Here is a 14,592-nt window from a genome sequence, read left to right as displayed (position 1 = left end):
ATTCTAGTTGAATTGATGGGGAAGTTAGGATCGAATCGGTAGAATCAGATGGTAGAATCATAAGATTTTACAAATTCACTAAATATAGTTTTTTATTTGGTAAAAATATATAATTAAAGATCAAAGCACTTATTTATACACAAAATATTGATAATTAATGAGTTTAGTATCATTTGATGAACATATTTCTACAAATTACATGAAATTTGGATTTTACAATATCATTATCTGAAAATATATTTAACATGTTTACTAGGTAATCGGATCGTAGGATCGTAAGATCGTAGAATCGTATTATGATCCTAACTCTAGAAAATTCAAATGAATAGGATTGTAAGATTCTACAAACATGATAGAATCGTAGGATCCAAGATCGGTCAAGCATTTTTGAATCGTAAAATCGTAGGATCGAATCGGGATTCTGACAACAATAGTAAGCGTATGTACTTAATCAAAGAGAGATACTAGTGATTAAAGAGAGAGCAAAAATGGTGGAATACTGTGTAACTGGTGGAACTGGGTTCATAGCATCATACTTAATCAAGCACTTACTTCAGCAAGGCCACACTGTTCGTGCTACTGTCAGAGATCCTGGTATTTTTATACTTCCTCCGTTTCATTTGATTGTTTACGTTTTTCAAAATTCGCCTCGTATTGTTATGAACCCAATTGAATATAAGCTAGAATTACCTGTTTACATTCCTGATTGAAATTCTGACCCTTTTGACTTTTGAATTGACCAATTTGATTGATTACACAAATGACATGAAATTTGATGAAATGGGTACCCAGAAAATGTGGAAAAGTTGGGATTTTTACTGGAAATGGAAGGTGCAAAGGAAAGGCTTAAGCTGTTTAAAGCTGATTTAATGGTGGAAGCAAGTTTTGATGCTGCCATTAATGGTGTTGATGGAGTTTTCCACATTGCTTCTCCTGTCTTCATGCGTCGCTCTAATGATGATGTTCATGTATGTATGTTCACTAATATTGCCTTATATAATTGTTATACTCCCTCCGTCCCGGTCATTTGTTGTCCTATTCCATTTTAGGGTGTCTCAAGTCAATTGTTGTCCTTTCTATTTTAGGATTGCATCTGATGAGCAATTTGGTCATTCACTTTCAATTTGGTCCACTTGTCATCTTATAATTGGTCCCCTCTTTCCTTGGTCTTTGTGCCAAAACCAAATGACAACAATTGACCGGGACGAAGGGAGTAATTGTTATAATCTACTCCGTCCTAATAATTTGTTTACCTTTAGTTAAAATACACCTCACAATGAATATAAAAGGTAAACAAATGAGTGAGACGGAAAGGGTAATAAATCATGTAGATTGCCTAATTAAGTAGCTACAAGCCTACAACTTTCTTACTCCCTGAATCAGGTTATTGAACTGTCAAAGTTACTTTCCTTTATTCCGAGCTATAAAAATATTTACGCTTCGCTAGTTTTACGAGAAATAATGAACCGCTCTTACAGTTACCGTCTTACAGCTTTGTAGTTGCGCACTAATTTAAACTAGAAACAGCTTTAGTATTGTAGGCAAGATGTCCATGACTTTTTGGGAATATGAGGCTACTGCCTATAGGCATGAGTAGTTTGAGTACTACTCCGTATGAGAATTGAGATGATGGTGTAATGATGTAGTACTTCGTAAGAAATAAGCCACCAACAGTTTAACTGAAACAAGTTGGTTTTCATTTCCCTTGGCATAAAACAACTCACTATTCTTTCATTTTCGAATATGATGGAATCAAGCAAGATGTCTCACTAGGTTACATGTGTTTCGTATATTCTCAAAGTACTCCCGTCGTCCCAATCATTTGTTTACCTTTGATTAAAATACCCTTCACAAAGAATAAAAACGGTAACAAATGATTGAGAAGGAGGGAGTAATATTCAATGGATTGCTTACATTTGCCATTCTTGCCTCACTGTAGGCAGGGACACCTTAACACACCCAAATAATGTGCAATAGATTGCCTTAAATAGTGCACAAACTATGTTTTCTAATGTGTAACAGTTTCTTTGTTTGGTAGGAACGCCTAATCAACTCAGCTATAAAAGGGACCTTAAATGTACTAAATTCGTGCATAAAGGGACGAAGCGTGAAGAGGGTAGTACTCACTTCATCGTGCTCTGCCATTCGCTGCCGTGATGATGTCCAACAAGTGTCTCCTCTAAATGAGTCTCATTGGAGTGATACAGACTACTGCAAGCGCTATAATGTAATCTAAATTCTTGCGCTTATCACTGAATTTTGTGCTTCTGAATTTTTGTCTCTAATAATATGTCCAATGCTTCGAAAATCAAAATGCAGCTGTGGTATGCATATGCGAAGACAATGGCGGAGAAGGCAGCATGGGAAGTAGCTAAAAACAATGGCCTTGATCTAGTTGTTGTCAATCCATCTTTTGTTGTTGGTCCGTTGCTATCTCCACAGCCAACCAGCACTCTCGATGTTATACTGTCAATTACAAAAGGTGTAATTCTGCTCTTTATTTGAATGTGCTAGAGATGTTATCTTAGTGAAATGAGATACGGCGTAAATGAATAAACCTTGTTTTACAATTTTTGTGAGGAAGCAAAAGTTTGATGGAATTTTTTTTTAATTAGGTGCTCGAGGAGAGTACCCGAGAACAACTTGGGGATTTGTTCACATTGATGATGTGATTGCCGCTCACATTTTAGCCATGGAGGAAACAAAAGCATCAGGGCGATTAGTTTGCTCGGGTTCAGTTGCCGAGTGGTCAGATATCATCAAGATGCTCAAGGCTAAGTATCCAATGTACCCTTTTGAAGATAGGTGAGTTTGAACTTAAATGACATAGCTGCTGATTGCCCTATCTTTTGAACATACCTTATGAGTTATGATATCTTCCTTACATTAGTGACGTGGTTGATGTTGTTTATATAGGCCAAGTAACTTAGAAGGAAACAACAACCCACATAGCATGGACTGCAGGAAGATAATGGAGCTCGGATTTCCTGGTTTCAAAACCATTCCTCAAATGTTCGACGATTGCATCAGAAGCTTTCAAGAGAAAGGGTTTCTGTAAGTATGCCCATGGTTGGTTCCTCTTTTTTTTTTCTTTTTTCTTTTTTCTTTTTTCTGTGTGGAATTTCTGGTGAAATCAACTAGCCTCAAATAATACTTATTGTAGTATTTGTGAAATGACAATGATCTGTATATCATTTTCTTACATTTTCATAAAATGATTCAACTCAGGTTAGCGGTTAGCCTATCCATATTTTTTTTTTGTGTGTGTTATGCTGTAGTATTAAAGCAGGGTGGTTGAAATGGAAGAGTGCTTCTGGGTTTCTATGCGATAAAGATATGCCCCAAAGATTAAAGGGAAAATTTTATCGCACGGCAATTAGGCCTGCCCTACTTTACGGCTCCGAGTGTTGGGCCGTGAAGCATTGTCACATTCAAAAGATGAGTGTGGCGGAGATGCGCATGTTGAGGTGGATGTGCGGACATACAAGGAAAGATCGGTTAAGGAACGAGGTGATTAGGGAAAAGGTAAAAGTGGCGCCAATAGAGGACAAGATGATGGAAAACCGACTAAGATGGTTTGGCCATGTGAGAAGGAGACCTATGGACGCACCAGTTAGGAGGCTGGAGACTTGGAGAACAGAAAGGGTACCTAGAGGCAGAGGAAGACCGAGACAGACATGGTTGAGAGTGATAGAGCACGATATGAGAGTTCTGGGGCTTGAGGAGAGTATGGTGACGGAGAGGGCACAATGGAGGGAAATGATACATGTGGATTTTTAGTATTTGATGTTTTTTGACAGATTTAGTGTTTTTTTATTTAATTTAAAGAAATTAATTTATTTATTTTTCTTCCCTTTATTACACTTTTTCACCAACCACTTTCAAATAGATTTTACCTAGTTCATTCCGGATCCTTAACTCTATTTCGGTTTTTAAAAATCGTTTTAATCTTTTCTCTCGATTTAAATTTTAAGTTTTTTATAAAAGAAAGACGGAATTCGATTTTAAAACCCCTAAGTTCACCTTGACTTTCCATTACATTTTCGTTCTTCCTTTTTGTTTTTCATCTTCCCTTTTTTTATTCTCATTTTGAGGCGTGCGTTCACCCATAGACGGTTCGAAAAGATGATTCATGTCAGCCGACCCCAAATCATTTTGGGATTAAGGCTCTGATGTTGTTGTTGTTGTTATGCTGTAGTATGGTCATTGCTTTGCAAAACTTCAGTGTTTGTCAACATTCATATGAACTAGCTAGCCCATTTGCGACTTCACCTCAAGAAAGAGTATCAAATATTTGGACAGTAAATACTTTGTAGCATTTTGTAGTTGTTAACAAGGAATACAGAGCTTTAGTACTTCTGGAAAAAAGAGAATGTTAGGTATAGTTTTGTAAAGTGTAGTAAATATCATGTGTTTTTTTAACAAAAGGTAAGGTCTTAATACCAGAAAAAACAATGTTTTTTTTGTCGACGGAAGATGTTCTTGTGTGAAAGGTGATGAAACAGCCCACTAAGTTAAGGTTCTTTTGTCCCTCAAATTTAAAATTGTTTCATGGAATAAAGGCATGTAATCAAAAGCAAATTGTGGGCTTGTTGATTATGTTGTCCTTCATGAAGTTGATGTTTGATCTTGTAGTTGTTTATCTCTTCGTAGATCATATGAGGTTCGTTGGAACCGACACAGTTACGAATTCAGATTATTTTGGAACAAATAGATAACAAATGACCGGGACAGAGGAAGTAAAATTCTTGATTTACCTTTGATCCAACGGGTCGAGCCGTTCAGGTCGAATCTCGACCCTAAAATAACGGGTCATTTCGGATTTGGGTCAAACGGGGCGCAGGTCAAAAAACCGGGTCTGTAACCCTAAAAATGGGTCGGGCGGGTCGGGTTTTCGGGTCGGGTCGAGTTTTGACCGGTCTAATGTCCGTATGTGCTTAATCAAAGAGAGATACTACTAGTGATTAAAGAGAGAGCAAAAATGGTGGAATACTGTGTAACTGGTGGAACTGGCTTCATAGCATCATACTTAATCACGAACTTACTTCAGCAAGGCCACACTGTCTGTGCTACTGTCAGAGACCCTGGTAATTTTATACTTCCTCCGTTTCATTTGATTGTTTACGTTTTTCAAAATTCGCCTCGTATCAATATCAACCCAATTGAATAAAAGCTAGAATAACCTGTGACTCTTTTGACCTTTCAATTGACCAATTTGATTGATTACACAAATGACATGAAATTTGATGATATGGGTACCCAGAAAATGTGGAAAAGGTGGGATTTTTACTGGAAATGGAAGGAGCAAAGGAAAGGCTTAAGCTTTTTAAAGCTGATTTAATGGTGGAATCAAGTTTTGATGCTGCCATTAATGGTGTTGATGGAGTTTTCCACATTGCTTCTCCTGTCTTCATGCGTCGCTCTAATGATGATGTTCATGTATGTATGTTCACTAATATTGCCTTATATAATTGTTATACTCCCTCCGTCCCGGTCATTTGTTGTCCTATTCCATTTTAGGGTGTCTTATTCCCTGAATCAGGTAATGCTGGATAACATGAATCATTGTCGTATTGAACTGTCAAAGTTATTTTCCTTTATTCCGAGCTATAAAAATATTTACGCTTCGCTAGTTTTACGAGAAATAATGAACCGCTCTTACAGTTACCGTCTTACAGCTTTGTAGTTGCGCACTAATTTAAACTAGAAACAGCTTTAGTGTTGTAGGCAAGATGTCCTTCATGCCTTTTTGGGAATATGAGGCTACCGCCTATAGGCGTGAGTAGTTTGAGTACTACTCCGTATGAGAATTGGGATGATGGTGTAATGATGTAGTACTTCGTAAGAAATAAGCCACCAACAGTTTAACTGAAACAAGTTTGTTTTCCATTTCCCTTGGCATAAAACAACTCACTATTCTTTGATTTTTGAATATGATGGAATCAAGCAAGATGTCTCACTAGGTTACATGTGTTTCGTATATTCTGCAGTACTCCCGTCGTCTCAATCATCTGTTTACCTTTGATTAAAATACCTTCACAAAGAATAAAAACGGTAACAAATGATTGAGAAGGAGGGAGTAATAGTCAATGGATTGCTTACATTTGCCAATCTTGTGTCACTGTAGGCAGGGAGCCCTTAACACACCCAAATAATGTCCAATAGATTGCCTTAAATAGTGCACAAACTATGTTTTCTAATGTGTAACAATTTCTTTGTTTGGTAGGAACTCCTAATCAACTCAGCTATAAAAGGGACCCTAAATGTACTAAATTCGTGCATAAAGGGAGGAAGCGTGAAGAGGGTAGTACTCACTTCATCGTGCTCTGCCATTCGGTGCCGTGATGATGTCCAACAAGTGTCTCCTCTAAATGAGTCTCATTGGAGTGATACAGACTACTGCAAGCGCTATAATGTAATCTAAATTCTTGCGCTTATCACTGAATTTTGTGCTTCTGAATTTTTGTCTCTAATAATATGTCCAATGCTTCGAAAATCAAAATGCAGCTGTGGTATGCATATGCGAAGACAATGGCGGAGAAGGCAGCATGGGAGGTAGCTAAAAACAATGGCCTTGATCTAGTTGTTGTCAATCCATCTTTTGTTGTTGGTCAGTTGCTATCTCCACAGCCAACCAGCACTCTCGATGTTATACTGTCAATTACAAAAGGTGTAATTCTGCTCTTTATTTGAATGTGCTAGAGATGTTATCTTAGTGAAATGAGATACGGCGTAAATGAATAAACCTTGTTTTACATTTTTTGTGAGGAGGCTAAAGTTTGATGGATTTTATATTTTTTATTTTTAATTAGGTGCTCGAGGAGAGTACCCGAGAACTACATGGGGATTTGTTCACATTGATGATGTCATTGCCGCTCACATTTTAGCCATGGAGGAAACAAAAGCATCAGGGCGATTAGTTTGCTCGGGTTCAGTTGCCGAGTGGTCAGATATCATCAAGATGCTCAAGGCTAAGTATCCGATGTACCCTTTTGAAGAGAAGTGAGTTTGAACTTAAATGACATAGCTGCTGATTGCCCTATCTTTTGAACATACCTTATGAGTTATGATATCTTCCTTACATTAGTGACATGGTTGATGTTGTTTATATAGGCCAAGTAACCTAGAAGGAAACAACAACCCACATAGCATGGACTGCAGGAAGATAATGGAGCTCGGATTTCCTGGTTTCAAAACCATTCCTCAAATGTTCGATGATTGCATCAAAAGCTTTCAAGAGAAAGGGTTTCTGTAAGTATGCCCATGGTTGGTTCCTCTTTTTTTTTTCTTTTTTCTTTTTTCTTTTTTCTGTGTGGAATTTCTGGTGAAATCAACTAGCCTCAAATAATACTTATTGTAGTATTTGTGAAATGACAATGATCTGTATATCATTTTCTTACATTTTTATAAAATGATTCAACTCAGGTTAGCGGTTAGCCTATCCATATTTTTTTTGTGTGTGTTATGTTGTAGTATGGTCATTGCTTTGCAAAATTTCAGTGTTTGTCAACATTCATATGAACTAGCTAGCCCATTTGCGACCTTCACCTCGAGAAAGAGTATCAAATTTTTGGACAGTAAATACTCCGTAGCATTTTGTAGTTGTTAACAAATGAATACAGAGCTTTAGTACTTCTGGAAAAAGAGAATGTTAGGTATAGTTTTGTAAAGTGTAGTAAATATCATTTGTTTTTTTTAACAAAAACATCATTTAAAAAGGTAAGGTCTTAATACCAGAAAAAACAATTTTTTTTTTGTCGACGGAAGATGTTCTTGTGTGAAAGGTGATGAAACAGCCCACTAAGTTAAGGTTCTTTTGTCCCTCAAATTTAGAATTGTTTCATGGAATAAAGGCATGTAATCAAAAACAATTATTTTTCTTTGTCGACGGAAGATGTTCTTGTGTTGATTATGTTGTCCTTCATGAATAAGGGATATTTTGCACCTCAACGTGTTGTAATTATATTAAATTCACCTTCAATGCTATTAAATCCAAATCGGATCAAACAATATCTTGTCCGAAACCTCTCTATTGTCATCCCTTACTATAATACGGAGTAATCCAAGTAGCTATCTCGGTCGTTACAAGTTACGACCCTAATTTTAAAACCGCACAGCCATGTGCTAATTGCTACATTCATTATTCATTATTTCATTTATTCGTATAGGATGTCATACCTTATTATAATACGGAGTAATCAAAGTAGTTGTCATGGTCGTTACGACCCTATTTTAAAAACCGGACAGCTATATGCTAATTGCTGCATTCATTATTCATTTATTCCTACATGATGCTATTCTCTGTGTTTTTTTAACATGAGACGGGCCCTTCACCAACATAGGCCTCGGTTCTGTGAACTGTATGTACGAGCTCAGGACCGCCCCTGCACATAGTTAGAAAGTTCTATTATATATGCTCTTAATTACATCCCTTAATTAAGTGATTAGAGAAGAGAGATGAGAAAATACTGTGTAACAGGAGGCACTGGGTTAATAGCCTCTCACTTGATAAAGACTCTACTTCACCATGGCCACTTTGTCCGAGCTACCGTCCGTGATCCAGGTAATTTCTTTTCCATTTTTAAATATTCGCCACATTTCATTATCTATTACAAACATTTCAATTTAAACAAAACATGTATTTTAAAGGCTATCGTAAATTATAGAATAAGACAGTTCTATACGTAGAGTCGTAATTTACTCTTTATGGCAGAGGATGAAACAAAAGTGGGGTTTCTAAGGAATATGGAAGGTGCTAAGGAGAGATTAAGGCTATTTGAAGCAAATCTCACAGTTGACGGAAGTTTTGATGAGGCTGTCCAAGGAGCTTATGGAGTTTTCCATGTTGCGTCTCCTGTTTTATCCCCTCGTCAAAACGACGACGTCCAAGTAAGTAACCTCGACTTTTTGCTTCTTAATTTCACTTTGATTCGTTTGGTAAAATGTATTTTTTCGCAAAGACCATTAGTTTTGTAGGAGGAAATATCAGCTCGTAACGTGAGCTCAACCCCGTCTTATATTTTATTCGCGGAGTATTTGATTGTAAGGTTAATGAGTTGCTGTAACTTTTGCATCTCATACCGTTATACAAAGTACTACTGAGTATAAAAACTAATTTGTGTTTATATAGAGTTTAGGCACTTAATATTTGATGGAGATGGAGTATACATAATACAATTTAAGTGTCATAAGGTTGAGTCTGGCTTGCTTGATTAATCCAGACACATTTGCTATTAAGACTAAGCTGAATTATAAAATTTAGATTTATTGATCTTATTTTAAAATTCAAATACATGCTTTACGATAATCATATAGTTTAATCTCTACAAACTTGTGAGAAAAAAAAAAGATATATATATATATATTTATTTCTAAATTCAACAAGTTTCCGTCCCTGTCATTGGCCGTCAACACCAAAATCGCCATTGTAACCTTCCATTAAACCAAAAACAAATTAGTAATTCATGTCGTACATTCACAAGTATCCTTGACACTCATGTATTATTAGATTAATTAATTAGTCACATTACTTAATCTTTTTTTAATCGAAAAGAACAGGGCCTTAATGTTGTGTTTTTATAACAGAAAATCTGATGTCAAATATTTATAATGGTCGTATTTGGGTTTTTGTGTGTCTTTAAATTGATTTTGTTGATGCTTGCTAATAACCCATTTGGTAACTTAAGAGGATGCATATGGTATTATATGTAGGCTTTGATAATTGATCCGATCGTGAAAGGCACAACAAATGTGCTCAATTCTTGCTTAAAGTCAACGACATTGACGAGGATTGTGTTGACTTCTTCTTGTTATGCTATTAATCAACGAGATGATGCCCTTCAAATCTCTCTTTGCAATGAATCTCATTGGAGTGACTTGGACTATTGCAAGCGTAACAATGTAAGCTACTACGAAATATAAATGTTACTCTTTTATATACACATTATTCAATCACGTACGGAGTAATATGTTTTTTTTCTTTAAAATAGTGCAAGGCCTAAAATCGAGCCAAATTGGATCATGTTAAAGAACCATTTCGAGTAATTTTTGGTCGGTCTTAGAGCAAATTAGAGGACTCATTTGAAACGCGCTGTGCATTTAAGTTTTGGACAATGATAAGGCGTCATTGGGTGGTACTGAGTTTCAATATAACCTCTCATATGCATAATCATAAGAGAAATATGAGAGATCAGATGTCGTTCTCTAACTTTCCTTAAGTTTTTCATTAATTGTGTCGAGAAGTTTTATTAAAATAAGACCTTCTGCTTCTTAATTTGGTTGTAGTTGTAAATGTAATTATTTTCAGACATTAGTCTTGTACGAGGAAGTCTCGCAACTTGAGATCAACCCATCGTATATTTTATGAATTTAGTTGTAAGGTTATTGATTACTCTTTGGTTATGGATTATAATGGAATAAATCAAAATGGCTCACTAAAGTGGCTGCGCTTCTTTCTTTTGTGAAGTGGCGGTCCTTCGATGCAGTTCTCGACGCAATTTTCATCTTGGGTCATTCGGAAACAGCCTCTTTGTGTTGCTAACACAAGGGTAAGGCTGCGTACATCCGACCCCCCCTTACCCCGCAATTTGCGGGAGCCATTGAGGCACTGGGGTAATGTTGTTGTTGTTGTTGTAGTTGTAAGGTTATTGATTTGCGTCTATCTAATTCACAGTTGATTGTATCGAAAAGTTTTATGAATAGTAGAGTATACTTATTACAGATGTGGTACGCATATGCAAAGACCGTAGCAGAGGAGATGGCATGGAAAACAGCCCAAGAAAATGGGCTTGATCTCGTGGTTGTGCATCCTTCTTTTGTGATCGGTCCCTTGCTCAATCATCAACCATCTAGCACCCTCAAATTTTTACTTGATCTTATCAAAGGTTTGGTTTCTTTTAATCATCCCTCGGGTTAGGTACTTAGGTTGGTTTATGTGATTCGCCAAAATTTGGAATGTATCATGTCGGGATTCAGGCAGTTAAAGTGACCTTAAGGTATGAGGGATGTTTTGATCTAGTGGTTAAGACTAAGAATCGTGTTAGGTAGGACTATACTAATGTAGTCTCTCAATGCCAATCTAATGAACTTGTATATTTTCTTGCTTGTGCGATTCGTTGATTAATAAAACGTCCTTTTTGAAGGTGTACATGGAGGATTTCAGGACAGATACGTTCGATTTGTTCACATAGATGATGTAGTTGCTGTTCATATATTAGCAATGGAGGAAACCAAAGCGGAAGGCAGATTAATTTGCTCAAGCGCGGTAGCAAATTGGTCTGAGATTATCGACATGCTTAAAGCCAAATATCCAATGTACCCATATGAAAGCATGTATGATGGTTATATTACCTTCGTCTCATTCATTTATTTACCTTTATTAAAATACCCTTAACATAGAATAGTTGTATTTATTTAGCGATTTGTGAAATGTGAAAGGTGATATTAATCGACTTCCGTATGTGTAATTTAGGCCAATCAAGGAAAATAGAGATCAAAGCAAGCATGACTTGGACACTAGCAAGGTAATGCAATTAGGGTTCCCTGGATTCAAAAGCATCCCTGAAATGTTTGATGATTGCATCAAAAGCTTCCAAGAGAAGGGCCTTCTTTAACTCAGCTTGTCTACCTGTGACATTTACCAGCTTGCGACGTCTCACAACCCTTTCCTTTTTAATATTATTTAAGTCGGGTGTGAGTCTCCACAAACATAAGAATTTGTGCTTCTTTAAGCACACTGTCTTTGCAATTAGAGAGTGTTGGCCATTTAGAGATTCTTCTATGATGGGAGTATTGTTGAAAGAATTTTATTTGCAATGTCAACCCACACTTTTTGTCACTTTTAATCCAGATCCTTTCAAGCATCAACTGATTTACATGTGAGTCCTACTCATTAAATTCGGCATAAAAAATTAAAAAATAAATAAATAACTTGTGTAAGGTATATTTCAATTTATCGGATATACTCGAGAAAACATGAATAGAAGTATCAGAGGAATAAAGTAAATATAACGTTTTTGAGGACGCTTCAAAAAGACCACACTCGGTAGATGACGGAATAATATTGTCCCGGTCTCATTACAAAATTGAAATTAACAAGCAATTTCCAGTCTCCCCATCACACTGTCACACAGCATTGCAGGCAGCCACACATGAGACACCCTCTCTACTCATGTCTAATCGTATCAGAAGGAATGGTATCCAATAATTATTATGAAAACAACATTTACATCTCGAATCATATGCGATAAGATTATAGGAATATATTACACTTTCAAACCTACTTTCAAAATCCCTTTGAATATGACTTTACATTGATTCAAAACACCAGACAATTAATGCTCCCTTTTCAACTTATTCTCATTCACTAACAGTTTCGATTTCAAATCGACATCCACCGATTTTACAGCGAAATTAAAACATGGGTACGGTGAACACGTCTTCTGTAATCGTTAATTTGCCCTGCATAGGAGTCAAGACTCGGGACCCTGTCTGGTTCCATACTCGAAACATTCTCACATTCATGATCAAACTCGAAACATTTTTCATAAACAAAAGGTGAATAATCAATGGACTGCTTTAAAAGCACGGGAAAAATCCATAGTAATTTTCACCGTTTTACAGTTTTACATCAAGCTAATTCCGCAGGAAACATATCTCAGACGATAATTAAGAAAATTTAAACTCGCGCAAACAAAACAAAACGACAGCATCTTAAGATCTGCCTAGTTCAAAACTTACTACTCAGTACTCACTCTCCTTGTACAGTTGTACATAAGCCTAAAACACTAATACTCGGCTAATTACTAGCTACAAAACTTGAGGGCAGCATGTTGCTAAAATTGATAGGTTCGTCAATCCAAGCAAGCTCCTCGTTCCCAAGCTCAAAGTCGAAATCAGGAAGATCAGTACGTTCAAGCCCATCAAAACTGTGACTAACTAGAAGATCGTCGAAGGCAGTAAAATCATCAAATAGTTCACCAAAATCGTTCAGAACGAATGATGAACCAAGATCCATTTGCAAGTCAAGGCCTTGATCAACTTCACATTGGAATTCCTCCACAATCGAGCTCAATACAGGCATAACATCACATTCCTTTACCTCAGAATCCTCAACATTAGATTTTTCAGCTTGATTCTTTCCTAAATCATGATTAAACACATTGTTTTCGATACTGACATTCATTTGTGAGTTAGAAGTAGTATCAATCTCAAGCACAGAAGCAGGAGAGTTCCGAGACAAGACACCCTCAGAATCCTCAGAAGAACAATAAGCATTCTGGCTTTTCTCAGCAGTTAGAGCTTCAAATTCCATCTTTTTAAGCTCATAAGCCTCAGAAGCTTCCTCAGCAGTATTATAAGTACCCAACCAAATCCTAACACCTTGAATCGGGTGTCGAATCTCAGCTGCCCATTTCCCCCATTTCCTCTGCCTAACACCCCTAGGCTTACCCCCAGTCGGTTTTTTCGACACATTCCCTAAAACCTTCCTCTTTTTCTCAAGGTTTTTACTTCCATTATTACTCCCTTGACAAGAACTCTCAGTCTCAGCAACCACATTGTGCTGATTATCCCCGGTACCATTTGCCCTCAATGGCAAATTAATCTCCTGAATAACTCTCTTTTTCGGTCTCTCTTTCGTCGAACAACTCAGTTCTTCATCATCAGATGAAGAATCAGTCAAATCAGGGTCATAACAAATTACTCTAACCTTTCTCAAAGTTTTTGTTGCCACAGATTTTGGCTTTTGGTAAAAAGGGTTTTGAGTCAACATTGGATTCTTACTATTTGAATACATTTTAATTGTTCAGATAATTTGTTGAAGAAAATAAATTAAAATTACTAAACCCTCACCAAAAACCCAAAAAAGAACTCTAATTTTCAAATTAAATTGGGAAAATTTATAGCAAAATTAATGAACCTCTTTATATGAAAACCCCCAAATGTTTCAACTCCAGAACAATTCCTGCAACAAAATAAACCCTCAATCAAAAACCCCTAATTTAACATAAACCCTAAAACAAAAACATCAAAATCTCAAAAATCTAAAACATGGGTAATGAAATTAGGGTAAAAATAAGAGAACCCATCATACCTTTTTGGCCTCAAATGCATTGAAACAGGAGAAAGATTCAAACTTTTTCTCTGCTGAAATGAACAGCAGAAAGATAGAGTAATTTTTGTTAATAATAATGTGATTAAGTAATAAAAATCCCAGTTTTTAACTGAAAGAACACAATTAATCACTGCTATTAACTTAGTAGACATAAATCACCCTCAAAGTTACTAACTTTTCCTCCTCAAAAACCTTAAGTTTTTGATAAACCTCTGAAAATAACAAGAGGGTGAGAGGAGAGAGGGTGAAAGAGAAGGGATTAGATACAACTTATGTGAAAATATATATAGTCAAAAGAAATGACATAGGCAAAAATCTCGTTTCAGACAGCTGGTATCCGTCTGAAATTACGACTAAGAAAATGTTCTAATTTTACCATAAAATATGTTTCCTTGATAAAATGTTATTGTCATTTTATTGTTTGAGACAGGTGATATTCGTATGAAATAGCGCGTTTTTTTATCTAAGTTAATATCGTC

The 14,592-nt window shown here is 36.3% G+C and overlaps 4 protein-coding genes across 5 annotated transcripts; 3 read left to right on the top strand and 1 right to left on the bottom strand.

The window, feature by feature from the left end:
* Positions 1-271: 271 nt before the first annotated feature.
* LOC141643954 (tetraketide alpha-pyrone reductase 2-like) lies at positions 272-3,058 on the top strand. The gene is made up of 6 exons (XM_074453361.1): positions 272-594; positions 793-968; positions 2,039-2,227; positions 2,320-2,482; positions 2,616-2,805; positions 2,917-3,058. Exons 1-6 carry the CDS (start codon positions 489-491, stop codon positions 3,056-3,058), a joined length of 966 nt encoding a protein of 321 aa, XP_074309462.1. The 5' UTR covers positions 272-488.
* A 12-nt stretch (positions 3,059-3,070) lies between these two features.
* On the top strand, positions 3,071-8,563 carry LOC141643952 (tetraketide alpha-pyrone reductase 2-like). 2 transcript variants are annotated; one of them, XM_074453359.1, is made up of 7 exons: positions 3,071-5,087; positions 5,264-5,439; positions 6,227-6,415; positions 6,508-6,670; positions 6,813-7,002; positions 7,114-7,266; positions 8,480-8,563. In XM_074453359.1, exons 1-6 carry the CDS (start codon positions 4,982-4,984, stop codon positions 7,253-7,255), a joined length of 966 nt encoding a protein of 321 aa, XP_074309460.1. In that variant the 5' UTR covers positions 3,071-4,981; the 3' UTR covers positions 7,256-7,266; positions 8,480-8,563. The 2 variants fall into 2 exon arrangements, with proteins under 2 accessions (XP_074309460.1, XP_074309459.1); XM_074453358.1 differs by lacking the exon at positions 8,480-8,563 and having other exon boundaries at positions 7,114-7,431.
* LOC141643953 (tetraketide alpha-pyrone reductase 2-like) lies at positions 7,800-11,841 on the top strand. The gene is made up of 6 exons (XM_074453360.1): positions 7,800-8,563; positions 8,714-8,889; positions 9,712-9,900; positions 10,721-10,883; positions 11,142-11,331; positions 11,471-11,841. The coding sequence occupies exons 1-6, from the start codon at positions 8,458-8,460 to the stop codon at positions 11,610-11,612; spliced, it is 966 nt and encodes a 321-aa protein (XP_074309461.1). The 5' UTR covers positions 7,800-8,457; the 3' UTR covers positions 11,613-11,841.
* Positions 11,842-12,521: 680 nt separating this feature from the next.
* On the bottom strand, positions 12,522-14,371 carry LOC141643948 (ethylene-responsive transcription factor ERF118-like). Its single transcript, XM_074453354.1, has 2 exons — positions 14,093-14,371; positions 12,522-13,963 (listed from the first exon to the last, which is right to left on the bottom strand). Exon 2 carries the CDS (start codon positions 13,793-13,795, stop codon positions 12,797-12,799), a length of 999 nt encoding a protein of 332 aa, XP_074309455.1. The 5' UTR covers positions 13,796-13,963; positions 14,093-14,371; the 3' UTR covers positions 12,522-12,796.
* Positions 14,372-14,592: the final 221 nt, after the last annotated feature.

Source organism: Silene latifolia, chromosome 2 (assembly GCF_048544455.1).
Source record: "Silene latifolia isolate original U9 population chromosome 2, ASM4854445v1, whole genome shotgun sequence".
NCBI classification, from domain to species: domain Eukaryota; kingdom Viridiplantae; phylum Streptophyta; class Magnoliopsida; order Caryophyllales; family Caryophyllaceae; genus Silene; species Silene latifolia.
The sequence above is the reverse complement of the archived record's forward strand: the minus strand, read 5'-3'. Positions and strand labels throughout refer to the sequence as shown.

Excerpts from the sequence above, each read along its gene's own strand:
- LOC141643953 (XM_074453360.1), top strand. The coding sequence starts at position 8,458 with ATGAGAAAATACTGTGTAACAGGAGGCACTGGGTTAATAGCCTCTCAC. Across the intron at positions 8,564-8,713 it reads AGCTACCGTCCGTGATCCAG|AGGATGAAACAAAAGTGGGG; the intron begins GTAATTTCTTTT and ends TCTTTATGGCAG. Across the intron at positions 11,332-11,470 it reads ATGTACCCATATGAAAGCAT|GCCAATCAAGGAAAATAGAG; the intron begins GTATGATGGTTA and ends TGTGTAATTTAG.
- LOC141643954 (XM_074453361.1), top strand. The coding sequence starts at position 489 with ATGGTGGAATACTGTGTAACTGGTGGAACTGGGTTCATAGCATCATAC. Across the intron at positions 595-792 it reads TGCTACTGTCAGAGATCCTG|AAAATGTGGAAAAGTTGGGA; the intron begins GTATTTTTATAC and ends ATGGGTACCCAG. Across the intron at positions 2,228-2,319 it reads ACTACTGCAAGCGCTATAAT|CTGTGGTATGCATATGCGAA; the intron begins GTAATCTAAATT and ends ATCAAAATGCAG.
- LOC141643952 (XM_074453359.1), top strand. The coding sequence starts at position 4,982 with ATGGTGGAATACTGTGTAACTGGTGGAACTGGCTTCATAGCATCATAC. Across the intron at positions 5,440-6,226 it reads GCTCTAATGATGATGTTCAT|GAACTCCTAATCAACTCAGC; the intron begins GTATGTATGTTC and ends TTTGTTTGGTAG. Across the intron at positions 6,671-6,812 it reads TATACTGTCAATTACAAAAG|GTGCTCGAGGAGAGTACCCG; the intron begins GTGTAATTCTGC and ends ATTTTTAATTAG.
- LOC141643948 (XM_074453354.1), bottom strand. The coding sequence starts at position 13,795 with ATGTATTCAAATAGTAAGAATCCAATGTTGACTCAAAACCCTTTTTAC.